Source organism: Pomacea canaliculata, linkage group LG7 (assembly GCF_003073045.1).
Source record: "Pomacea canaliculata isolate SZHN2017 linkage group LG7, ASM307304v1, whole genome shotgun sequence".
Taxonomy (NCBI): domain Eukaryota; kingdom Metazoa; phylum Mollusca; class Gastropoda; order Architaenioglossa; family Ampullariidae; genus Pomacea; species Pomacea canaliculata.
The window spans coordinates 4,163,579-4,190,124 of record NC_037596.1 but is presented as its reverse complement, the minus strand read 5'-3'; the positions used below and the strand labels follow the sequence as shown (position 1 = coordinate 4,190,124).

Here is a 26,546-nt window from a genome sequence, read left to right as displayed (position 1 = left end):
CAGTTTCTTATTTGCTCTCTTTTATAGAATTTTCATCTAGCATTCAAAAATATTTCTGGGGTTTCCTATCACATAGAAACATGTATAAATTAAGCTTGCATCCAACCAATAAAATTAAATTTACACATTCTATTATTATTAAAATTATTAAAAATCAATTAAGGCCACTTAGACAGGCAAAAATTATTGCTTTGTTCTTCCTCCATCCTAATGTCAACATTTATACGATTGTAGCCCCTCAATGACGCTATTATATCAAAGTTCTCAATGTCCTCTTTCAATGCATTTTACCTTTTGTTACACCAAAAGAACAATGAACTCAATCGACCTTTAATTCACAGCAAAAAATATTTTATCTCTGAAAGACAAGCATTCAAACAGTATATTCTAGACTTTACAAATAATCATAAATAGAAACAGAAAACTGTCCCTTTCACAAATTTAAGTTCTATTGAAGAAGCTGTTTGCAATAACAAATACAAGTCTATCTATGCACCAGTAGTACTTTATACATCCATTACAATCAGCAATAATTAAGTTGACCATTAAAATTAGTTGTAATTTAGCTGGTCATTACATTCAGCGGTAATTTTACTGGTCATTATCATTAGTGATAATTTACTAATTAATAAAGTCCGCAAACACATTGCTTTTATGCTGCATCAATATGACATACAATATTGTAACGTGGGCTTACACGAGGTGACAGGAATCGTATTAAACAATGTCTATGCCTTCGAGAGCTTTCAACCACTCTCTTACCTCTAAACAAGATTAATCATGCTTATATTTTAAAATCAGATGAAACAGCCTGTTAGAATACAGTAAGAGTGGACTTTTCAGTTTTTTATTGACTTTGTGGTAAAATTATCGAAGATGGACATAGGAATGAAGAAAGTGTACAGATTGATTTTGCATGATTTGAACTAATGCATTTTGAAAGTGAGTGAATATGATGAAATAATTATTGCCTGACTATAGGTAGACTGAGATATTTTAAATATTACACGCCTTGTACTTGATTTTGAACTGGTTTCTTTCCAAAACTTAAAATAGCTGCCATTCTGCAGGATTTGTTCCCGAGAATCTATCATTACTGATGTGTAGCATTTCAGTTGGTAAAGTGTAGTTCTGTAAGTCACTCATGTATTACCGATGATTGAAGAACACATGCACAGGCCACATTCAAAATCAAAGGAAAACAAAATGGCTGAAATAAAGCATAATTCAAATAATATTTTCGTAAGCACTGCTAAACTTTAATTGAAGACCGCAAAGGGAACCACAAGTGAGGGAGAGCAGAGTAGTGTTTCGAGTGGTATATCTAATGAAAAGGCATATATTCTTTGATCATTTCCACAGTATGATATTTCTATTTCACAGATATTAAAAACTAACTCGGCAAAGTTCTTTTAAAAGCAAAACATTTTCAGTTGAAAAGTTAAGTCTACGAGAGAGGCAAGAGTTATATGTGGACGACACACACACACAGATCATGAGAAAAAGAGAAAGCTGGTTGACGATATGCTAAAATAAAGATATAACTAAAATGACAGAATCTTTTCCAGATTCAGAATTTTTGGTCTACCTCCGCTTGTTACATGTAGACAGCATGATAAGATAGTGTGGAGTTAACGATGCTCACAGTTGGCCCATAACATATTTATTTAGAGTCATTCATCTGAAATGTTTGAGGATAAACAGTAAATACTATGTTTACAAATATCAAGAGAATGTACACTATGGTCGTCTTACATATCAGTAGAATATGTATAGTGTAATATAAGCCTGTCATGGGTTGGTTTATGATGTACATTATCTATCCTGTGGATGAATCAGACAACCAGACTACAAATTAAAACGTCTGCAGATTCTGGCAGCCATCATCATAGAGTACACTGCACACATATTTACTGTGCAAGAGCTAAATATAAGTAGAAGAACAATAGCAAACAGCTGCGTAAATAACAACAAATTCGAATATTTAGGTTCGGCAGTCGATTTTTTGTAAGCGTTTGATAAATACTGATATGAATATGTGCAGCATTTCTCCATCCCCTCCTCAACCAGTCCTTAGAGAAATTAAGCATGGAACACAGTACTACCCCTCGACGAAGTTCTTTCGATTTTAAGGACAATTACTGATATATCTGTTTAGTAGGTGGAGGGGGTAACTTATTAATATGAAATCGAGAGGAATGAGCTCTGTTTTCCTCGAACGGAAAACAGCTTTACGTATATAATGTATGAAACAAACTTAATTATTATTAGGACAGCTATACAATGTTTCATTTTTTTCATGCACAAAACTGTCGCGTGATACAACAATCAAATCGCTCGTTAACAGATGAAACAAACACACTATGTGAAAATAGATATTCGCTTACAGAGAAGGCAAGTTCGCAACGTATCCTTTAAACACTGAGATGTGACTCTTTAACCTGGAGAAGTAAAGACGAAACTAGCTTATAGTTGTCAATTATTCATCTCAGAATACATGTACTCTATTGCCAGTCAATCCAAATTGAACTATTAAAAGATTTGTCTGACAGAGTGTAAGCCCCTTTGATGCTTGTCAAACAGCAGCAGTGTCGGAACCATGGAAACGTCTCAAAATGACTTTTTCCTTTGTAATTTTGGATAAGAAATTAACAACAGAAAAAAAGAAAGTTTGCGAATGAAATATTTCTCCTTTACCCTTTGCCTACTCAGATCACCGGTACCGTGTTACAATATCACAGTGATCAGCAGTGTACAGTGTGTACTCATTCACGCTCACATGTACGCACGCACGCGCACCGTGGAATAAACTTACACAAAAAGCAGGCTTTTACATAGAATCCATCTTTAAAAATATTGAAGAGCTTGAGTGTGAGTGTAGTGTTTGGTTGTGGCTAGTTTTTGTGCTCTTTTCTTGGATTTTATTTCAGCACTGGGTCCTGTGTGATACATTCCAGTCTAGACTCGAGGGTAGTCTGTATTTTGTCTATGGTACTTTGGCCTAATGGCTCATTAAAAAAATCATGAGTGGTCCATTTTTTTCTTTTTCGACAACTTTTGGACTATAACAATAGTCTCTATCTCACTGAGTTAGTGTTGTTACCCATTAGAGTTGTTAGCAAATAATTCATGCATACATATTCTCTCCCTTATTCTGGGTGTTTTGAAATTTCCATTTGAGTTATGAAGAGCTGAAAGCGTGAGAGTAATTTATGTGTGTTGCTTTAAAACCTGTTCGCTGCAACTCAACCTACAGGATAAAATTCATGTCCACTGCTGTCTCTACTGAGATTCACACTCAGGATAATTCGTCATAGCCTTATCATAGGTGGCGCCTTTGAGTGCAGACAATAGTGTGAAATTTCAAGGAAGTCTACAGAGTATTTTAATCATCTTTACCCAGTGAATGATTTCGTTGAAGAACAATTTAAAATATCGTGGGCAAAGCGGAAACTAGAAAAATACGTATTTATTTTTTGTACAAGCAGTCTTTATCTTTTTTGTACTACTACATTAGTTCAGCCTGTTAAATGATGCACTTGAATCAATGATTTTGTTTGTTAGATCACCCTTCGCTTACAACGCATCCATAATAGCTCCTTGACCAGGGCTAAAGGGGTTAATCAACTATTGCAACAAGATGGCAAGAGAAAACTCCAAGTACCATGTAAGTATACATGAGGCGCGAGGAGGTACCTGACAACTAAACAAGTGGTTATTAAATAAGCAAACACTGATACAAGACGGTCTTTGTATCCACTTTGTACGATACATAATCACCTGAGGCTAACCAAGCTATAGTTCATATTCTTACCAACATGTTACCTGCCCAAGGCCAATCCAAGATTGTAAAAATCTCAATAGTTAGACTAAATCTTAGTATTGAGACTAGATGATAGTACTGAGAACAGATCATACCCTTGGAGCCAGCTGAAACCATATCTTAGTGTTTCGACCAGAACATAATGACACAAGACTGGGTTTTGCTCATCATCCAAAGCACAGCATATAGGCCACCTCATAATATAGGCTAGACCTTCAATATGTAGGCCCGATCTTAATATGCAAGGCAGGGGTCATGATACAATATTCAAAGGCAAGATATTCACACGGTTATACAAGAGAACAGATAGAGCCCGACATCTTAAAAGACAACATGCATCCATGCTGCTGTTTCTCTCTGCGTGCTGAAGACTGAAACATTGTCCTGTTCCAATCAGTTAACTGACCCTGGTAAATTTGGCTTATTCTTAGTCCCATGATGAGATACTGTTGCTTTACAGTCCTTTGCAAAAGGTACCCGAACCCCTCTCTTTACTTCCCCTCGTTTTTTGTGACAAGGAAGCAGACACCCTGCGAGGAAATCACAGCAGGACTTTTTCCCCCTGGGTACAAGAGAGGTGTAACTACATCAACCTGACGAAATCACAGTCTGCTGTTCGTCGGGTGCGGGAAAGAAGAGTTAATGCCATTCACGGAGCTGATTGTCAGCGGAACCTGCGACTCGAAGGCCGAGACGTCGATGTCGTCGATGGTGGCTCGCTCGAGGCGATGTTCCTTCAGTGCCGGGCCCCACTTGGGCAGCGGCTTTAACAGCTTGCGCGCGCACTGCACGAGACATTGAAATGTAGTAACTTGACTTTCAAAAAGCTATATATCTCAAAAAAAACTGCATGCGCCAACTTTTAACATAACTCCATAAGTAAATGTTTCGAAAAGTGACAGCAAGAAATAGTCGGCTTTGCTTTGTGATATATTATATATCTACAGAGAGACTATAGAGAGAGACAGGAAGAAAGATTACTTCTTTTCAGGAAAAATACAATCACAGACACCCTTCTAGTGGAATTAGACGTAACAAAGACGTGTCACAAAGTAAAATATATATATATAGATAAATAGTCTTTATCAAAACATTCACCTGCAAAAAGGAGAGTACGATTTTTATCTTTTCTTTCTTTTTCACCAACGCTTAAAACTTTTAAAAGCTTTTTTTTTTTCAAAAACTACTTCATGAATTCATCTCACCTGTAAGAAAGAATGTCGCGTATTTCGCATTTCCATAAATAGTTTAAAGAGCCCTACAGCAGGGATGGCTAAGATGGAGGTCAGTGTCAAAATAAACCCCAAGCCATCTGCCCAGGCGGGGAAGACGTAGGTGTCGTACTTGGTGGGGCTGAAGTTAACGCAGGTAAAGATGAGGATCACCTGCAATCAAAGCAGTGAAATTGACACACAAAGAGAGGACATTGATGTTTGATATCTGCTGCTAATTCATAAAGGCGCCATCATTCTTGCTTGAAAGATTTTATCAGCATCTTTAGTCATAAACAAAAGAGAAAATGTGTTCAAGGGTATTAGACTGAGAAGTAAGTTATACGTTTACAGATGGAAAAGAATAAGAATTTCTTTTACAAGTATTTTCCTCCACTCCCCACGTGACATCCCTGCCATGCAATGACCTCCCTCGCTTGAAATTCAGCTATGATTGATGAGACATATTCTTATCCTGATAAAAGTCCCTTTAACCCATGGCTTGCATATTTAGAGGTTAGTGATATCTAACACATACTTGACAGTTGGTAAAGGTACTCGCACACTATTCTGACAGACACCGGTGCCTAGAAGTAGGGGTATGTAGGGGGGGGGAGGGTAGGCAGGTCAGTTGAAGCCACGAACCTCACTCTATTTTAGGTTCTATTACTTTATCTCTTTAAGCCCTCTTTACACGAGGCTTTGACAAGTGTTAAACGAATCTTTCAACTCATCGTCAGCATGGGGCATGAACTGCTTACCGCCAGCGACAGTGGCGCCACGAATCGCCATACGATGCTCCACATCCAGTGTGGCCTTGACCCCAGCATCAGTTCAATGTCGAAAAAAAACCGATCCGTGCCTAAACATATGTGCCAAGAGTAAAGTGTTAACTTCTTTGGACATATGGGTAGAGTTCCTACCTTAAATAGAAGCAGTGCAGTTAACTATTTTTCTGTCTCCAAAAGTATTTATATTAGGACTATTTTAGTTATTTTGTGAACAAAGATTGATACACTATAGCACTGAAAACCACACGTTCCCATTCAAGCACTTATCTACCCAGACAACCAACCACGCAGCAAACCAACCAACTCAATTCATTAAGTGAAGATGAAATTCCTCACCGTACACCCATGAAAGGGTCATGCATTCCACAAGACCAATGAAGAGGAGAGAGTATGTAGCGGCGTAATTGTCAAATAGCTGTAGAACGTACATCCCACCCTGCAGGAGCACAAAGTTCAAAGGTTACACAAAAACATACATGATTATGAACACAGGCACTAAGTATGTACAGACTGGTGGATACAGACACCTAAGGAGGCGCTTGTTCATGCATGCTGGCACACAAGAACACTCGTTTGCAGGAATCAAAGGAATTTAACCGCTTTATGGTCATGATGTCGAAAAAGGAAGAGAGTATTATCCCATATCTTAGGAAATAGTGAATTGTACTGAAGTTTATCTCATTATTAAAAAAAGAAACTGTTCCCTTCCTCTAGACTTTAAGGCTGTCCACAAATGTGACCATGGTAACCTGGAGAGATACTGACCTTGGCACAGAAGGCTAGACCCATTAGGTAGCAGGATCCAGAAATTATGAATAGTAAAATGAGCGAACGGCGGCCCTGGCGAAACACATGTGGGAACTGGTCAATCAGAGTAGTATGCACAGTGGTGACAGTGGCGATCTGCAAGCAGAAGTCGCTGTTTGTTCATAATCTTTGCGCACAAATGAAAAGTTGTTTTTACACCTCAACACACCTTTATTATGCGTAAATGGATGTGCATCAAATGTCAACATCAGGATCGCATAAATGCACACTTATCGACCGTAAATACAGGTTTATTGCGTGTAATTACATTTGCATGATGTACAAGTTGGGCTGTCACAGATCATTGAAATTTATCAGGAACAAATTAAATAAAGATGAGGAGAAGCATCAGCAAGAAGTAAAAGAGGTAGTAAAAGAAGAATAAGAAGTAGGAGAAGAAGAAGAAGAAAAGAACAAGAAGAAAAAGGTTTCACTCAGTGGTCCTGCAGAAGTAATGCAGCCGTGAGTTCCTCTTACCTGTGTGCCAAGTCCCAGCGTGATGAGCATAGCAAAGAAGAGGATGGACCAGAGCTGTGACACAGGTAGCTTCGTCACAATTTCAGGGTACACCACAAAAGCCAAGCCAGCCCCTAACGACATGCCAGACACATGACGATGATTCGAGACTGAACAATATTAAAAAAAATCCGGTACATTTCTCAAAAATACAGATTTCAAGACCCCAAACTAGTGTGCTTGTATTATAAACGAAATCATCTTCACTATGTAGGAAACATATGCCGATGCCCATAAAGACGTCCCTTAAAACAAAAAATTCTGTTAAGCAGAGAAATATAAATTTTCCCAGATGTAGATATTTTACATTGAGCTCTCATTCACAAGTGGAAATGGGTTTTACAAATTCAGTGAGGATGATGATTGAAATAGCTATAAAACCACATCGAAGTTATACCGTTACCTTCAGTTGCAACTTCCTTGACCCCCACATGAAGTTCGTTCGCCATGTAACCAATGATGGCGAAGATGACAAGACCAGCGAAGACACTAGTCAGGCAGTCCATCACAGACACCAGAACTGCGTCTCTGTAAACCAAAACTTCTTTTCAACTCGTCCTGAGGCATAACATCCCCATTTCCTCCTCTACAACCACCGAACTTAACTTTCTCTCAACTGAGTTCATCTAAGCCTTCAATTTTGCAGAAACCATTTGTCTTGTCATTGTATTTTCCTTTTTTAAAAATTATTCTACATGCGCTCACTTGTAGACAGAAGTTGGTCGTTAATAGTATTGTCAATAGTATTTGTGAGATATTCTACTTATACTTTTCACTCTTGCCAACTATTGCCAACTCTGACTACCTAAAACTCATTACAGTGTCTGAAAATGAGATACTTTATAATGTGTCTACTCACAACATGCAGTTGTTGTGGAACTTGTTGTAGCTGGATAGTGTTATGAGGCCACCCCAGCATGGAGACAGAGAAAAGAAGATCTGTACAGCTGCATCTGCCCATACCTGCAGCGGTGTACATGAAGTAGAGTTGAATACACGTGGACTTGATTACACTTTTTGACATATACAGTTGAACTCTAAAATCAAAGAGAACTTAAAAGTTTTGTACCACGAAACCCACGGACGTTTTGCAACAGGATATTTGAATACCCGGGGACGAGAAAATATAGAGCGATGATGAAGTACACACATGAACAGATGCACAACAAGGACTACATTGTATCAGGGTATGGAATCTCACCTTGGCATTCAGAAGCTGATCCCACTGAGGTGTAAGGAAGTAGAGGATGCCGTCTCCGGAGCCCTTCAGGGTCACGCCTCGGACAAGAAGTATGGTCAGAACCAAGTAGGGGAAAAATGCTGTAACGTATACTGCCTGTGTAGAAAAATAGTCAAGGAAAAGAAAAACAGAGAAGACAGGGAAATTAGCCAAGTTCTGGAAGACTTAAGGACATAAAACTGATATTTGTAGGCTTGTAATCAAGGATAAAAGGGATTAGCTACACAGAACAGGGTCGTGGTACCTTTTACACATAAAACAAGACTAAAAAAGCTATGCTAGGTCCGGCCAAGCGGCAGCGGAGAAAATATCATTACTTTTATAAGCTTCACAAACTTTTGTTTACTATCACTGATTACCATTATCTTGCACTACACACTTTCTAGATTGCTTTTTGTAGTACATACAGACATTTATCAACATGTAATATCGCAACATTTTTTTTTATTAATGTCAGGTGAGTGATATGGAATCCCGTGTTTTGTATAATTATGTACAAAAGCTTAGTACTTTCTGACAACTCTATTGCCTGAGTACTGATGAACCAGAAAGCTACTCATACGAAGCTGACAATATATGAAAGAACAGCATGTCTATGAAGTTGAAAACGAGGTTTGAAAGGGATTACTGACCTTGCCAGAGGTCTTTATTCCCTTGGCGAGACAGATACAGACTAGCAGCCAGGCCAGCAGCAGGCACAGGGCTAACTCCCACCTCACCTCGCCCATGTCATTGATGCCTTTGGTGATGTCGAGAACTACTTTGCTGCACACACACACACAGAGTAAATGGTCGGGGAGAGGATGTGTGAGTGAGACAGATAGACAGTTAAATAAAGTCCTCACACAAAGCTGATGGCAAGCAAGACCTCGCAGAACAATAGAGGAGGGTCAAAGTAACAGGGCCAATGCTCTTACTGAAAGTAGTCGTCGCTTGGAGAATGGTGCTCGAGTGAGGAATGGTTGGTGATGTTCTGGATGTGGAGAAACTCCTCCAGACCGACCGAGTCCATCGTCTTGCAGGAACTGTTGTACCACACACCACCAAACCTCGTGCAGTTGCTGATCTCCGCGCGATCCTCAAAGCAGCCTTCACAAGATAATGGTGTGACTATCGTGAGTACCCAGTCATGAAGTCACCAAGCATGATAATTACTGAGAAATGCGGGCTGTAACCCTCGCCAAGCACATGTGTTCTGCCTACCACAACGTGTTGAACTACAGGTCCGAGGAGAAGAGGTTAAATAAGACATGAAGGAAGAGATTAAAACTTTTAAAATATTCTGACATTTCTTCTGCTCTTGACGACGATTACAAATTTGAAGATTATTATTAAATATAACTCACCATCTGAACTCCAGACACCACAAAAGCTCCAGGGCAGTGTTTTGGTGAAGGACGCGAAGAGGTAGTACAGGGTCCAGGCTATGATCATGTTGTAGTATATTGCAATCAATACGGAAACCACGAACATGGCCCAGCCCACACCTGCCAAACACCAACAACAGCCAGGGTGAATAATCGAGCTTGGAAAATAAGTGAAATGCTTATCGATCTCTGTGGAAATTATTGAGCACAATTAAAATAAGTATTGTACGGCAGGGCAAAAATATTGTCATAAAGATGCCATTACAGCACACCTCTTCTTTTATGATGATGCACTTTGCTCCCTCTGCGGACATGAAAAACCTTTCGACATTTACCTTGAAACTATTGATTTATTCTTATTTTTTTTAAACAAATTTTCTGCTACGCAGTTACAAGTACTTTAAAACACATACAGCGAAAACAAACCAACGACAAACCAAAAAAAAAAAAAAAAAATTCAAGTCCAGCCAAACACACAAACAGAAAACAAAACATCCCAAATTATCCAACAAACCAAGGAAACATAAGCGAATGTTTGAAACCAAAATAAGTATAAAACAAAAATCAACCAGCCAACAACTACCATACAAAAACATCATGAACAAAATTAAACTAAACCACTCTTGAGAGAAAGTATCTACAGGGTTAGACAAGGGTCTTGCACCAGAAAGTTCGTGGTTTGTTTTGTGGATTCTGCACGAGCTGCTCGCGCGAGGTTAGTGTCTCACCTTCGAAGAGAGGGCAGACGCTCCACACGGAGACGACCCCGCAGCTGGCAAACTGGCCAAAGGCCATTTCCATGAATACCAAGGGTATCCCAGTGATCAACAGCATACACAGGAAAGGTATCATGAAGGCACCTTGAAAATAAGAAAGGAACAGTAAAATAGCTGATCGAGTCTGAGAATCTGTTGTGGTGCGTTAGTTCTCGGTATGTAAGTAAGCCCTGGCTCCATTTTTGAATGGGTTTCGTGTCATAGGTATGTGGCCAAAACACTGTCACGTGTAATCACAACTAAACTAGCCACTGTTGCTATTGCTATGACAGCTCAGTAACAGCACCAGGAGCGGCACGTGTTAAAGTGAGTGTAGTGTCCGTGTCCTCAAGTATGTTCTGTACAAAATAGAGACTCACAAGTCTTTTAATAGTGAATTTACTCTGAGCGTAATCATCCAAATGAGCTTTTATATCAAATGACAGAAATTCATTATTCCCATTTATTTCAAGCAAAAATCGCCCAGGTGTGAATAGCCTTTCCTTTAAAAAAATTACAAGCACCCTCCCCAAAACAAAAAGTAGAGCAGATTATATGTGAGAGGAGAGGTTTGGAGTGTACTTTAGTGGCTTTTGTTTTGACTAGCCGTCGGCAGTGACTAGCTTTTTGTCAGTGACACCGGAATATGCACACGATGGAGACCCCTGTTACACGATGGAATCCCTCCTAACCCTTCCTATCCACCCCTTTCCTTCGCCACTAACACGTGCTCGCGAGCTAGCCCGTTTATTCCGCCAATAACATCGATACATATGTCGCAAATGACACAATCAGCCTCCACCCCTCCTGACGATTATGACAGCTTTGACAAGCTTTGTCACGCTTGTCAGCTGACTCGTGACAGCTGTCACGACAAGGCGGCCCACAGCACGTGCTACAAGAGGTGAATTGCAAAGGTGAGTTCTGACAACATTGCCGTCAGAAATACATTTCCAAGTGTAAACAGCTGATAGGTTCTGTAATATGGCCATGGCTTGCATTCATAATGTCCCCCATCCCACCCTGTATTGAGAAACTTTAGCCAAAATAGTGTTTATAATACATATTTACTCAAATCACCTTCGTACAAAATGATTTAATGGCGTTAGTGAAATCTTGAATCTTATAAAAATTATGGTATTTTGGATGCTTTTTGTCTTAGCTGCGTTTTTCAAAAGAAAAGCAGTAGAAAACGAAGTGATATATATATATAGGAAAACATTGCTTTACTTCCAAACCTCACCTCCGCCATTTCTGGCACAAATATAAGGGAAGCGCCAGACATTGCCGAGGCCCACGGCGTAGCTGAGACAGGAGAGAAAAAATTCCAGCTTCCGAGACCAGTTCCCTCGCTCAATGATCTCGTCCTCACTGTCTGTCTTTGACTTGACTTCAGGGCTCTCCAGGTCCTTGCCTCCTTTGGATTTCCCCATGGCTTGTCTGTACACTACTGTGCCACCGATTCTGAAACACAAGAGGAAAGCTCATTACAAGAACAGCTATAGTGACAGGGAGGGAAATGAAATTAGTTTTGTATGAGCTGCAGGTGTGATCTGGACTGAAAGATGAAACTCAGCTGATGGATCACTGACAAGTAGATAGAGAAATGGATGAAGAGATGAATGGCGAGATCATAAAGTAGATATCTGAAAGCTGATTGAATGTGGGGATGGATTACAGCTTTAGCTGAATTATCTTTTCTCTTTCGAAATACAACAAAACTGATATTGTTTCTTGACAATAATTTATGATTACTCAGTGGGTATTCTTGACCACCATTCTCCACATGATATCTTTTCTGCCTTACCTCTAGAAGTCACTAAGTAAATCAGTTATTTCACCCTAAAATAAAAACTATAAAAAGTTCTGTTTTAATGGCTTGTCAGCAGACCCAGAGAAGACAAGCACTTCATCTTTGTCATGGTGACACGGGGAGGCTAATAGCCCAGGGATTAGAGGAGGGACAGAAACATTTGGATAGTCCTTCACAGACTTTACATAATTATCAACTTAAAAAGCTAGCCTGCTATATTTGGTCAAGGGGTAGTTTGGCCATAGTGTGGTAACATACTTGCAACATGCACACTCTCAGCCTGCCAGCCAGCCTGCCACTAAATCATTGCAATGTCTGTCCTGTCATGCTCTCGTCTGTGTCCTGTCTATCCCGTAATGGACATTCCTTGCTTGTGAGTTAATATTATAATTTATTATATATAAATTTATGTGGCTGTGAAACAAACTGCTACATTTACTGAACTTCTAGTCTCGCCTGTAGCTACCTTGGTCAGGCACGACCATTTGATTTCGAAGACCAGAAGCTGGATAAAGATTCCCGTGTGGCGATGACATCAATCCACCCATAACAATGTCTGGAAATAAATTGTCCTCCCTCTCCAGTCAGGCTCTTAAGCTGTCCAGCAACTTTTATGTGAGCAATACCATTCGGCGTCCAGTGTCAGATGACCTGACCTGTTGTACGTTCAATGGACGCGCAAACCGTTTAATCTGTCAGTTTTTATTAAAACCTCTTTAATCTGTTGTTTATCTAGGGCATTTCTGGCAGCTCATTCCAGGCAGACATAACAGCTGCTTCTAGTCAAGCTCCCGATGGAGGCTACGATTAGAACGAAGGACGATGTTTATTTCCGGGAGAAAGTAATTTTACTAAGAATTTATTTTTAGAGTATTATGTATTCTTTGGCTTGAGAAGTGACGATTGGTTCAGTATAAAGTAATGTTACTGGAAACACAAGTCTCCTAGGAACTCACTGTAGCTGGTGTGAAGAGAACAAGAACAAGGCCTGTCGCACAAAGCAAAGTTTGGTGCAATTTAGGATTGTTAGTCGTGGTCTTTGAGTCACTGGGAAAAAATGTACAGTATGTTGTATTACTTTTTTACTTCCTGCTCCTCACCTGCTTCATAGTCCGCGCGTGTGTGTAGGCGTGAGTAGGTTTGGCCTTTTCTTTCAAAAAGAGTAAAACCTCTCACAAACCAGCAAAATGCATTTTTCTATCAAGATCTTGAAACTCAAATGTCTGTAAGGTCTTGGGTAATGAGAACAAAGCATACAAACGCATCATTTTCAAAAGGTCATAGTTACGCCGTTCCGCATTCTTGTTCAAGGGGTCAAAGGTGTTAAAGAGGTCGCTAAGTAAACCCAGGCTTACAGGTTTCAATCAAGTCTTATTGCGTACAGTTATCGTGTCCTACAACCAAAACAATTCTAGCTGCCTTTGGATCGCTGAGTGACAAGTAGATACCTGTCTGTCAGCGAGGCGGAAGAAAACACGATCCCAGCATTGCCACAACACAGGACAGAAACAAACAGCTGCGTTCAGAATCGTCAGGATAATGTTAACAGTTCTGCGACAGGTGTTTACATCTATTTATAGCAGGGGTATGTCAACTTGCAATCGGATCAGATAGAAAGCTTTCCATAAGTTTGCCTAGACTGGTTATAAGCAAAGAAGTGTGTGTCTATCTTGGAGGGTTTCCAGAGTGGCTAAAGGACATGTAACCACGTCAGTGAGAATCGGGTGTCGTGGGTTCGGATTCCGGCTACGACACACCACTCTCTGGATAGGACACTTGTTTACCAGACTTACCGACCGTTGGTTGTTTATTTTCTAGTTACTTCAATTTCATTCTCCTCTCTCTCTCTCTTTGTGCGTGTGTATGTGTGCGTGTGTATGTGTGCGCGCGAGCAAGCACACTCGCACATAACAATGCTATTATTAACAAGACTATCTACAATCAAACAAAAATCTTTTCATCTTTTCCCGACCTGGTGCAAAGTCCACAAGGTATTGCGTCAGCATGCCATATATTGAACTCATGGTTCTAATCTTTCCCGGAAGGATATCAGTAATTCGGGAGTGTTTTGTTTCGCACACCTAGGAAACAAGGCAGGTACATATTACCAGGCATGTGTGGGATTAGTGAAATCCTCTCTTTCATTACCCTGTATGTGACACTGATAAGGCACAAATGTTATTAATCCCGATAAAGCTTTTCTTGGTGCGCATGAAGTAGATAAGGTTTACAATGTCCAGCGTAAGTATATAGATTGTAGATTACCTGGAAAGTGACAATTGTTGGGGTAGACAAGGAAGGCTTCGGGTGCATGTTACCTTTTTTTATCTTCTACTTTAAAACCTTTTAAAGTACAATCTTCAAGAACAGTCGTAAAAATTGTTCCGGAATTTCTTTCTGTGGGAACATTATATTTCTCGAGAACACATTCGCCTCCAAACCATTGGTCCTATGTGAAAGTCATGCACAACTGTGTTAAATGTTCAACGATGTTTGCCCAGCCTTAATGTTTGAAGCGGGACAACAGTCAAAATTTGGGACAATTCAAAAAAGTGTTGTGTCACTGGAAGATAGAAATGGCCTCATTGCACTGCCCCTGTTGTAGGGTCACACATTCAATTGCCCTTCAGTGACACAGCACTTTTCGAATACTTTTGGTGTGCGGAAATAGTCCTGCTTTATAGATTAAGCTGCCTGAGTTACTATTGCCGTCTGTGAACAATCGTACTAATATACCTGCATCTCATAACAACCTAAAATTGCTCAACAGTCGGTCTGTCTGTCACGCCTTTCACGAAAATGACGATAAGAGCAATATAAATCTCTATTTCTCCCTCCTACTACTGCCATTAATTTAAAGAAGACAACGGGAGCAGGAAGAACTTGGAGATCACTGTGTAGTAGGTCTTGAAAACATCCAGCTCATAGCATAGAAAACTGAGTAATAACAAATATTAGTGTAACAGCAACAACATACACAGTAGTGGAGTTAAGTATTCGTATGCAGATAGAAATCCACTTCTCCGTTTGTAGTGAACAAAGTGAACACAAGCAATAAGACACCAGAAATATGCTTCCTGCATCATAAGGACAAAAATCGACGACATCGAATTTGGTTGGTTGCATCGCTGTTTCCAACTGCTGTTCATTTCGAAAGGCGGACCGTGTCACCAGCTTTTCAGCGATTGTAGCTACATCGTCTGTGTTGATGACAGATGACTGGTGCCTGGTCTAAGCTTTTTAAGGACAGATCGTTTTGACAGCGTAGAGCAACGACTTCAGAACGAAAAGGGTGAGGGCACAAACCGGTTCGATACCCATATGGCGCAGAGAATGTGCATCCAGTTGATCCAACTGAACTAACTCTCTTGACGGTTAGGGAAGGTAAGACAAGGACAGAGAGAAAATGGACACCGCTCTTCAAAAGCTCACCTGTAAATAAATAACGACTCTAAGACCTCACCCGCATTTTGGACTGTAAGATCACGAAAACACCTTTTCCATTTCCCATTGGTTGGAAATTAGTTTTCAGTATGCTTGACCAATCGTGAGAGACGCTGATCCCAGAGAATGAGGATTTAACATCGTGACAGTCGAGAAATCTCACACTGGATTCTCGACGAGGAAGGTTATACATTTGTAGCAGTTATTTATTGAAGGTTGTTCAGATCCTCCACTGAGAGTTCATCTTTGAAATCAGGGGTACTCCACCATTAACCTAATCTGTAAAGTTTTTACAGATCCTCACACACAAATGAAGTGAATGAGCCGCACGCATCCTGCTATTTCCAGTAGTACAAACAACCACGAGCTTGTTTGTATTCATCATAAGCTATGCCTCTGTACAGATTGCAAGCTTTTCTTGCTTCTCGCAGATTGCAAGCAATAAATCAAGGAAGCACTGGCCAGTCACCAAATTGCTAACAGTATTGTAGTATTTCTCGACACTTTTCTTGTTAAATGGTTCCACCGCATACTTGCTGTCACCACTCGGGCGTCGCTCGGTACTTTTCTTGTCTAATGAGTCTACCTACGTCACGGAGACTACAAACATGGCGGCTTTCATTAGTCGGTCCGAAGCTAATGACCTTTTTGTAGCAATGAAAATTTAATTGGTTATGATTGAGGAGGTCAATATCTATTATTTAAGCCCTAACTACCATTTGACTTTCTTTTCCCTCTAATTATGGCTAAGACTGCCCTCAAGTCACATACACTATATTGTGAATATACCTGGAAGTATTATACGATGTAATAAATATATTCTGTCGGTCAGTCTGTATCTCTCGCACTCATTTACTCATATGAAAAACTCATACGGTCTACTGGACATCTACATGCCGGTAGATGTCGTAGAGTGATAAATCAGCTTTAACACTTATATTGCTTACCAAAAAAAAAAAAAAAAAAATCCATTATAGAAGTAAGGGATTTTTAGCTTTCTCTTTTGTTTTACAAGCATAAGCCAAACCCATACCTTGCATACATAACATCAGATGGCATTTTTGCATAGATTTTAAACCGACCAAGTGGACATTGTCATGGCTGCTGTTCCCGTAGTAGAGAAAAAGGGATTTGCCTCTGATTACAAAGGGCAATAGCAAAGAAAAAATTATAATTTTTTTTAAAGGATAGATGACTAACGACTCACGATTAAATGAAAGTAATCATAACGATATGTCGTCTGCCGTAAAGAGTCTCGTGTATACTGAATATGACAACCAAAACATTTGTACTCGGCGATTACATCATCGTATTTTGAACCCACGCACTGACAAGGTTCAGAAAATCCCCTTCCCTATCGCCGTACTCGTAATAATTTTTATTAACTACTCCCTCCCCCTCTCCAACAAAAAAAGCAAACAAACCCAAACAACTGAAAATCGATTCTAGTATTCATCGATTCAAATGTTAACGATACTGAACATATTGTTTGACAAAGGTTCTTAGCAACGATCGAGCTGACGACACCAGGACAATCAATGAAGACATGTCTTCGAGGGACTTCTGTGTGAGAGAAGTCAGCGAGTTGCCACTGTGTGAAGTAGCCATGCTCGCTCAAGTTCTCGCCGGCCGCACTAGCATGTGCACGAGGCGTGATCACGTGCCCAGCTACCGCACCAGACAGTCGCGTTCAGACCAACCGTCGCCCGCGGCGGGGCCAGCAGGTTGGGTATGATGAAATCACATATTTACAAAATAAATTCGACGAAAACCCATAACACTCTCATTCTAAAATCAGACTTTTCCCTTCATAAAAATACATTCTAACGTACACTTCACTTCTACAATCCTGAATTTATGATCTTGACCAGGATTATGGGAATCTGACTGAAAATCGTTGAGCAGGACGAAGTAAATAAAAAAAAAAAAATAAAGGCTACAAATTAATTAGCGAAATGGATAGAATTTACATCTGATGTTGTAGTGATGAAAGAAAGTATTAAGATAAATATACGGCATGTAAAAAAATTATAAACATACCAGTTGTGTGGCGATTCCTTGGAAAATGTGGCCGAGAGAGGAGCAGAGGCCGGTAGCAGACGATAAGCACCGGTCTGTTGGCAAGCGCGCACAGAAGTGAAGTGCTCGCCGCCAGCCTGGCCAACTAAAAAGTCGGATCGGAGTAGGCGGGAGGCGGTTGCCGTGTGTCCACATTTTGGACGAACTTATATATCTCTCTCTGTGTTCATTAATATCCGAGTGAATAATATCCCTTCAGCCTTCCGTGAGAGCACGCCCTCAAACATTGCCAAGTATAACAAGTCAGAACCATGGAGTCACACAGTCCACAGACATTGTCATCTAGCAACATATACAGGCAGTGAATGAAATGAGTTAAGGAACTCATAAGAAAACATGTTTTGAAGCATGGTTAATACATTTTAATAAAACCATTTAAAAATAACTTTTTATAAAAATGGTTGTATTCAGCTTACCCGCCTGGCCGGAAAAGCTCAGAGGTAAATATATTTAGACCGGGGAGTTATAACAGAATGTATTAACCATATACTGTAGTAAAGAACAAGTAATATTATGTTACTCGTGTAAACTGTATATTAAAGGATTTATTTGAATGTGTACTCTCTAACTCTCTATAGTTTCTTTATTTTTGTATGTGTGTGTGTAGCATACGGGATTATTATGCTTGTAGCATAATAATGGAGTCGTCTCCTAGGTTACCTGCCAAAATACTGCATAGCACATTAAAATGTGATGATCGATACAGTGTTAAGAATAGTTTAAAAGTGTCTTTAAACAAGTTGAATGTTTTTTGAGATTACGAACCACACACACACACGTGCACGCACACAGAGCTCCTAAAGAAACAGAGGGTAGATGAATGCTAACAGGGTGTATGAATGCTAGCAGAACAGCTGACGACTTGGGACAGTTTGACCACCAAAGCAAAAGAGGATATCCTCTTTGATTGGACTTTACCCCCTCTCATGACCTCTGTGACACACCCTGCTGACATACCCTGCTTACTTGAGAGTAACCACCTGATCCAGAGAAGAAGCGCTGCTGATTCCTGTCAATGTTTGTCGCATTCATTCATCTGACCTCCGGAATCCCTCACATGACAAGCGTGCAAAACTTTTTTATGATTTCACGCGCACCTCTGTGACATTTGCCATATTATGTAAGTGCCATACGTCACATTAAGTTCCATACTTCACATTACGCAAGTGCCACACGTCACACGATGTAAGTGCATAACCATTTGTAAATATTTTTTGCCACTTGCTCTTTAATCCTCATTAACCTCACGAATTGTTCTCGTGCTCTTCTCCCTTAATTTTGTGTTGAGTGACGTCACGACGAGCGCCGTTAATTTCCTTCTTGCATTTTTATCACCATAAAATATTTCTCTAATAATTAAGTCTGTCTTTGCGGAGCTTATGCCATCCAACGGTTGCTCCAGTTGTGTTATTTTTCTTTTCCTTGTCATCTTGCTTTGGAAAAAATCTTCAGGTCGCTAGACCAAGGACATTGTAATTTTTCTTTTTTGCTTCATACCAAAATTCCACTTTCTGTTCTTTTTTACAGGACTGGCTGACTTGCCGTGATGTAACATTAGTTGCTGGCTCTGCATAAAACACCAATACCTCCCCCTCCCCCTACCCCTCCAAAAAATGCTTGCACCACTTCTCGGACATCATCATGATGGTGTCACCCTGTCTCACCCGCGCGCGAATCATTGCAACATTATCAAAAATTCAGCATCTCACTCTACCTATGGTTGTCGCCAGCCAGTAATGTGAAAAGTTAGTAAGTGCAAAGAAAGCAGAATGCCTATTATGTGCTGCAGACCAATTAATTTCGTGTCACCGTGTCACTGACTGCTTTCCGCGTTTCCTACCGAGTGCAAAAAGTCGAGAGGGCTTTTTTTTTTGTAAAAGGTGCACGAGTGTTATACAACTACTCTATTGATGCACCTTTACCCGATGTCACATGCGCGTGGTGTCAGCAGTCACATGAGCCACCTTGACCGATTTGAAAAGAAATGAGAGAAAAAATGTTTGTCCTTACAGAAGTCTCTTGGCTGTAATCCTAACTAGTCTGCTTGAATTCGTCGGCATCTGAGGCAGTTGAAAGAGTATGATGTGCGTGAAGCCGTGAGTTTATCTAAGTGATTGCCAGTGACATCTCAAACTTGAGCAAGAAACTGGATTTGAATGGTTTGAATGGGTTAATTCGTTAACCTCAGTCGAGGTTTTATCTTTTCGCACCGGATGAAAACTTTTGTTCGTTCTGTTGCTATTCTGTATTTAAAAAAAAAATAATAATAAAAATAAAATAATAAAAATAATAAAAATAATAAAAATTGTAAATCGCTTATTCACACTCCTAAGGAGCATACGAGGGACAGGAAAACAAATAACATGTGAACCATAAAAGAATAAACAACAGAACTAACGAAGAGTGATATCAAAGACAGAAAACACAAAGAGGAACCAAATAACACAAACAAGAACAAGAGCTGAGAGTAACATGGTATATCCAAAGAAAATTTCTTCATCTGCTGTGTTTATTGTTTTAAATTTTCTGATTGCAAAACAAATTTTAAAAAATCATAGTGGAAAGAAAGAAAGAAAGAAAAAGAAAGAACTAAAACAATAAGGTTGGAAACAATAAGAAAAATCAAAAATAAAAGTAATCGAAAGTAAGTAATTTTTAAAAAAACTCAAGAAAGGAAACAGCGAAATAACTAAAGAAAACAGAATGAATAAAACCAAGAAAGTCCCACAAAAAAGAAAGACTGAAAGAGCTAGTTTATAGAGACCTCTGAGTTTGGTTGTACATTTTTTAATGCTGTATCAGCGTGTTGTTTTATATACATATATGATAAACCGTTTACTGTTAGAATGTTAAGTATTTAGCACATTGTCCAGGGGGATGTACAAATGTGACACAAGATTATCAGATCAACGAGCAAAGGCAATTGGTAATGTGTACCTGCAGGTATGCCCATAATGTTAAGCTTGTTGGAATGTCAAAAAACAAACATATATGTATAAGCATTTGGCCTCTCAAGTTTTTGGTTAGGGGTGTGGTTAAGTTCACGAAGAAGTTAAGAATGTGCATGCGTGCGTGCGTGCATGAGACCTCGACCCATCAACCCATGCAGGTAATAAGTGTCATAAATCTCATGTATATGTGGGTCTGAACATTTTTTTTCTGTATTCATCGGATCCCGGACACGCTGCATGACTTCCAATTACTCCGTTACAGAGTCTTTTCTCCTCCCGTCTTTTCTCATCACGAGACCTGCCAGTAGGTGGCGTCACTCGTGCGTGTGAGATGCGCACTCAGTTATTTTCCTTAACTTTTTCAAGGACAAAACATAGAATACCATTGACCAATCAGTGGTTCCGTAACATGTCGTCCATAATCCATGCCGTCTGACATAATAGCGAGACATTACCGGGTAGAGCCTACCCTTTTATCTAACACACCCACGTACACACCGCAGTCATACAAACCCAGTGACCCCCCAGTGTTTAAACCCTCACAGAAATATACACTTCCTTGTTTTACAACAGAGAGAGAGGGGGGAAAATAGATATGAGAGAGAGAGAGAGCGCGCGCTACAGGGGTTACTCAGCACATGACCGGATCCACGCGCTATTTCTTACCGAAGTAAGGAAAGACATGCAAAAAGGAACAAGGACAGCTACCCTTGACATAAGAACGGCACGCAGCGGGGTCAGTGGAGCAGAAATGTGGGTCGATCATAGTAGCAAACTTGCACGTAGTCAGGTGCTCGTGACACCGGCACTCCAATCTTTGAGTAAACAAATATTTTCGCCCTTTATTTTTAAGTCTCCTCCTTCTGTGAAACGTGTGGCCCTCTTACATTCCATGATCAGATTTTCTCTCCTGATAAGTTGCACTGTATATGGTTCAGCTGCTGATTTTATCTTTGCCTAAAAGTTGCGGATGCAGGACAGACAAACGCAAGTTCCTTCCATGCGTTAAGCACGTTCGGAGTCAGTCAATAGGTAAAAGGTGAAGTTACATAAGTTACAGAAAAACAACTGGAATCACTAGCTATCGAGTGCCTGCAACTTTCTTGTCCTTCTTTGTATGTAAATGAGAGAGTGGGAAAGAGTACTTTCAGCTCACCGTCAGTTGCAGACCAAGCATTATTTTGTCATGAAGGAGAAGTGCATTTGTTTTTCTTTTGAGAGCGAGGTTGCGCGTGCTATTCGGGTGAGATTGTAAAGCTTTGACGAACACGGAAGCTGACAATGCATGTAAATTTAAAGTAGGTCGACCTCGATTTCGTCAGTATGTATTGTCGTCTGCTATTTCGAGTGGCATAAATCGGTTTGATTTGATTGCTTCAGGTCAAACAGCACTAAAACAACTTGAATCACTAACCCGTAAACCTGCGATTTACACGAGTAACGAGGCCGGAAGTTCTCGTCTGCACACTGAACTAGTAGATTTAACTTCCGGTGTCAAAGTTCAAATGTTTGACCAATGTCGAATCAGCTTAAAAGAACTCGAAGTCTTGGCACCAAAACAAAATCCTCGATCAAGATGAGTTTCATTTTTTAAAATAATGTTGTTTAAGTAAAAACGAATTCATGTTATTACCATAAATACATGAGAAAAGGTGCATTGTACTTTCAGTTGTAAAAAAGAAGGAATGAATGCATGAATAAATTAATGACTAAACGAATAAGCCAAGGAACAAGAAAACAAATGAATAGATGAATGAACGATGAATGAATTAAATTAATGAATAAATTAATAATTATTAATCGTTGTATCTGTCTCTTTTACATCCCCCAGCAAACACAGATACGCATTCATCTCATACCACCCATTTTTATCTCAAGCGATGCTTCTTAAAGTCATGTGACTGACACAACCTAGGAGGGCAGTCGATGCCGCGGAGGTCAGAGGAAGAACTGGCTTACAAACACCAAAGACTGGACTGGTCGTCCTGTGCAGGATATGCTCATTATCGCCCCCAACAGGTGGGAGTGGTGGGCATTGTGCCCTTGTCAGCTGTCGCGTCCACCCATGTGTTGCCTGCAACGACAGGTACCAGTCAAGGGACAAATAGCTGACTGATGTTTTCTGAGAAGTTGAGGAATATACTATAATATGAATAAAGCAACGGATTTTTCTGTTAAAAGAAAAGGACAGCATTAAGTCGACCTTTCCCACGAGGCAGAATCATGTCTGTTGGTGTAATCTGCACTTTTATATTTAGCCTGAATATCTGGGCCATTTTTAGTTTAGCGTGAATAACTCGGTCACTTGCAGGAAAGTATGCAAGGTAAGGTAAACATCATCACATGAAAAACTAGGCATCCAAACTAGGTCAGCAAAACAGGAAAAAGACCGACAAAAATAATGAAGACAATGCGGAAAAATATAGTATTTAAACCAAGTACTAGTTAAAGCCGGCCTGGTATGCGTCTGCAACAACGCAGTGGTGTATGAAGCAGGGTGAAAGTAGGCAGCCATCCCCCCTCAGAAAATATAATGAAGAGGCAATAATATCTTGTTGACACACACCCCTTTCCATCCATTGCTTCAAATGTGATTCTTCGCAAAGTAGTGTTCAGTATGTTCGCGGCTATGATTTAAAGCAGGTAAACACATCGCATGCAAACAGTTATATTTTATACTCTTACAAAAAATAGCTACCTAAGTAGTAGAATGAACGGAAATAAACATTAGGAACAGCATTCAAAACAGCACAGAAGCCAAGAATGTCTATTATGAACAGTTGGAGCAGAGAGAGAGAGAGGAGAGAGAGAGATGACAAATTTTAATTTATTATTTTGCTTTAACGATGTCTCGTCCTCTGATGATGTCAACTCGACCCAGTGTGAGTTCATGCAATGATATGGTTGGACATTGTTCATAGCCATCTTGATTGTTATCACTAATCCAACTAACGACACACCACCGATCACTTGAGTTCAAATCCTAACAACGACCGACACTTCCTCTCCCTCGCTGACGTCACACAGCACGTCACAGCCTTTACTACACCTTTAATATAATTCTTTTCTGAAGCAAAAAGCTATTCCGCAGAAGCGCTCCTGAATATGACCGCAGCAAGAAATGCACACAACACGCGCGCGCGCGCACACATACACACGATCATCTGTATATATACACCACAAAAGACTAGGAAGAACCACAGTCAAAAAAAAAAAAATAATAATAATCTCAATACCGAACGACACCTATCAAGCCTGACATACATCATCTACTAGCTCGGTCCTCGTCAAGATTTCCCACTCACCTACGCATTCGCTGGAATTTTCCGAACTGCCAGGCTTTTTTTTTCGCTGCGCATGCGTTTTGAAGAATGGAAATTCCCCACGTGAGCAAGGTCATGGAGGTACGTGGGTTAGAGGTTGATGTTGGAGACATTGCTGACAACTGCTTTAAATGCTTTCAGCAAAGTCACAGAAAATTTCTCTCTTTTACTCAGAGCAGCAAACAGCGTTGATGAGACTAAAGTTTGCTGACATCCCATCAGAAAATAATGTTCAGGTCAGAGGGTACTTGGTCCACGTGCTCCCTAGAGCATCTTTAGTAGAGACAGAGAACAGTAATTTCTTTCCTTGTGTGTCCTTACCTATATCTCCCATATCTCCTCTTCTCGCTCACTCTTTCTCTTGCACTTTCACACCCCCCTGACACAAACCCACGCACACACCACACACCTAAAGAGTGAGAGACAAGGTGGAGCAGAGTGCATGCCAGAGCGAGCATGCACTGTATGCATGTCAACCAGTGACCCACATTCAGTTTTTTTGTTGTTTTCGCTGGCCCTATCAAAATCATACAAGATTATGGTTCAGCCCACGACAGCGTGAAATTGTCTTGACATCTGTTGAAATCATACTTCTTACAGGTAGAGTAATGTCCTCTCTCTTTCTCCATAAAAAGTCAGTTGATATAAGGCTTCAGGTCAGGCATAAAGCAGAACAAGGATCTGGGTCAGCAGACGTAAAAAAAAATACAAACTGATTTAAAAAATCTTATTTGCAAAGTTATTTTTTTGTACGAAGAGATGATATATGCACAATTTTTCGCAAGTCACCCAAGAAAAAATACAATTTTTATAAAAGCGCGAGATTGTTTGCACTTGTATCCATCAGGGACAGAAGACAGTAATGGCCAGACTGTACGCACACAGAAAAATTCAGTAAATGTCATGTGCAGCAGTACAGAAGAAAGAAATAAAATTTCTCCGCGTAACAAAGAAAGTGTTTTTTAGCAACTTCCGTGTCTGTACATGTATGGTCACATTCTTTTGAAAGGTTACTCGAACTTTAAATAAGAAAATAGTTCTTTAAAAAGTGGGTCACTGTTTTTTTTTTTCCTTTTTCTTATATATCTCTCTCTTTCTCTCTTCTTAGTTTGGTTGGGTGTGTGGGTCTCGGGGTGTGTGTGTGTATCTTAATACAAATTGCTGTTGCCTAATGATCACAGAAGTATGGATGGAAAGTATTAGTACGGAGACTCTGTAAGTTAATTTTTATATTGTGAGTTTATTTGTAAATATTATGCTTCAATGTCTCCCCCATGTCATAATATCGAGTATATTCAAGGTTTCAAATGTCAAGTCTCTCTAGTCGAACATACATGTGATTTCTTTTCTTTTACGAAACATATTAGTGCAATTTCAGGGGAAGCAATCCATTATCTGACTCAAACAGCAATGCTAAGCTTATGTCCCCTTACAAATGTGGCTTTCTTTTGTGTCGTACGACTCCTAGAAACACATTACAGCTAATGTAACTTTCAACTAAAATAATATTACTAACTAATCGTAATGTCACTGCTGACTGATAATTTCAGTTTGATTCAAACTTAAAGCGGGATTATTCTGTCCCAATACAGCGCGAGGGAAAAGTCATTCTCAGACCTGAGTTATTTTTTTTAAAGAAAAAAAAATGTTACCGGTGGCTCTATATGGAAAAAAAAAAAACTTCTCGAAGAACACATTTGACCTACATCTTCTACGCAGAAGAAATCTGCTATTGGCCAAGTCACATTGTACTCGGAATATGACTTGATAGAAGAGACAAAACAAAGAAAAGAATAACCATATACCCATGTGGATAGGTAGATATTCTGTCTATATATATATATATATTTTGTAAGTTTCAGCTCCATATTTTCTCCTTTCACCATTTCACATAACTTTCATACTTGTTAAAAGCTGATCATAGACATGATTAGAAGCAGGATTTAAAAATCATTTGCTTATTTGCTATGAACGATTTTGTACGTCTTAGCCGGACATGTATATAAGTGTTGTAATAATATACTAGTTTGCTATTAGTCATATTAAAGAGGCATTATTTTCTTATATTTACACCTACACGTAAATGCCATGTTTGCACCACTAGGCCATGTTTGTTATAATTGTACCATCATGCTATTATTCCACTGTCGTGCTTTATACTCTCACTGGGCATGAAGTCCTTGTGCACGTCCATGAGCAGGCGTCTAGCATCAAGAAAAGATCGGCAGGCTTCAGAATAAAGTAACCATCCCGCTATATTGGGATATAATGATCCCCTCATACTTTGAATCCAATTATTAGTCAGCAACGACATCACAGCTGTGATGACTTCCTGCCTCATCCTCTCTCTTCCCGTTATCCAAGTCTCGGACTTTGATGGAGGTCTGTTTCCTTGCTACATGCACACTTTGTGTCTCAGGACAAAA

General features: G+C 39.8%; 1 protein-coding gene across 2 annotated transcripts; it reads right to left on the bottom strand.

Annotated features, from left to right (window-relative positions):
• Positions 1-316: 316 nt before the first annotated feature.
• On the bottom strand, positions 317-24,356 carry LOC112567792 (sodium- and chloride-dependent glycine transporter 1-like). 2 transcript variants are annotated; one of them, XM_025244625.1, is made up of 15 exons: positions 24,103-24,356; positions 11,754-11,974; positions 10,484-10,615; positions 9,735-9,875; positions 9,306-9,477; positions 9,021-9,153; positions 8,350-8,484; positions 8,008-8,111; positions 7,552-7,676; positions 7,110-7,222; positions 6,591-6,728; positions 6,162-6,261; positions 5,796-5,896; positions 5,029-5,208; positions 317-4,608 (listed from the first exon to the last, which is right to left on the bottom strand). In XM_025244625.1, the coding sequence occupies exons 1-15, from the start codon at positions 24,231-24,233 to the stop codon at positions 4,426-4,428; spliced, it is 2,109 nt and encodes a 702-aa protein (XP_025100410.1). In that variant the 5' UTR covers positions 24,234-24,356; the 3' UTR covers positions 317-4,425. The 2 variants fall into 2 exon arrangements, with proteins under 2 accessions (XP_025100410.1, XP_025100411.1); XM_025244626.1 differs by lacking the exon at positions 24,103-24,356 and adding an exon at positions 17,808-18,746.
• Positions 24,357-26,546: the final 2,190 nt, after the last annotated feature.

Coding starts and splice junctions, on each gene's coding strand:
- LOC112567792 (XM_025244625.1), bottom strand. CDS start 24,233: ATGTCTCCAACATCAACCTCTAACCCACGTACCTCCATGACCTTGCTC. Junction 11,975..24,102: donor AAATTCCAGCGAATGCGTAG/GTGAGTGGGAAA, acceptor CTTGTGTTTCAG/AATCGGTGGCACAGTAGTGT. Junction 9,876..10,483: donor CGTCTGCCCTCTCTTCGAAG/GTGAGACACTAA, acceptor GGTGTTTGGCAG/GTGTGGGCTGGGCCATGTTC.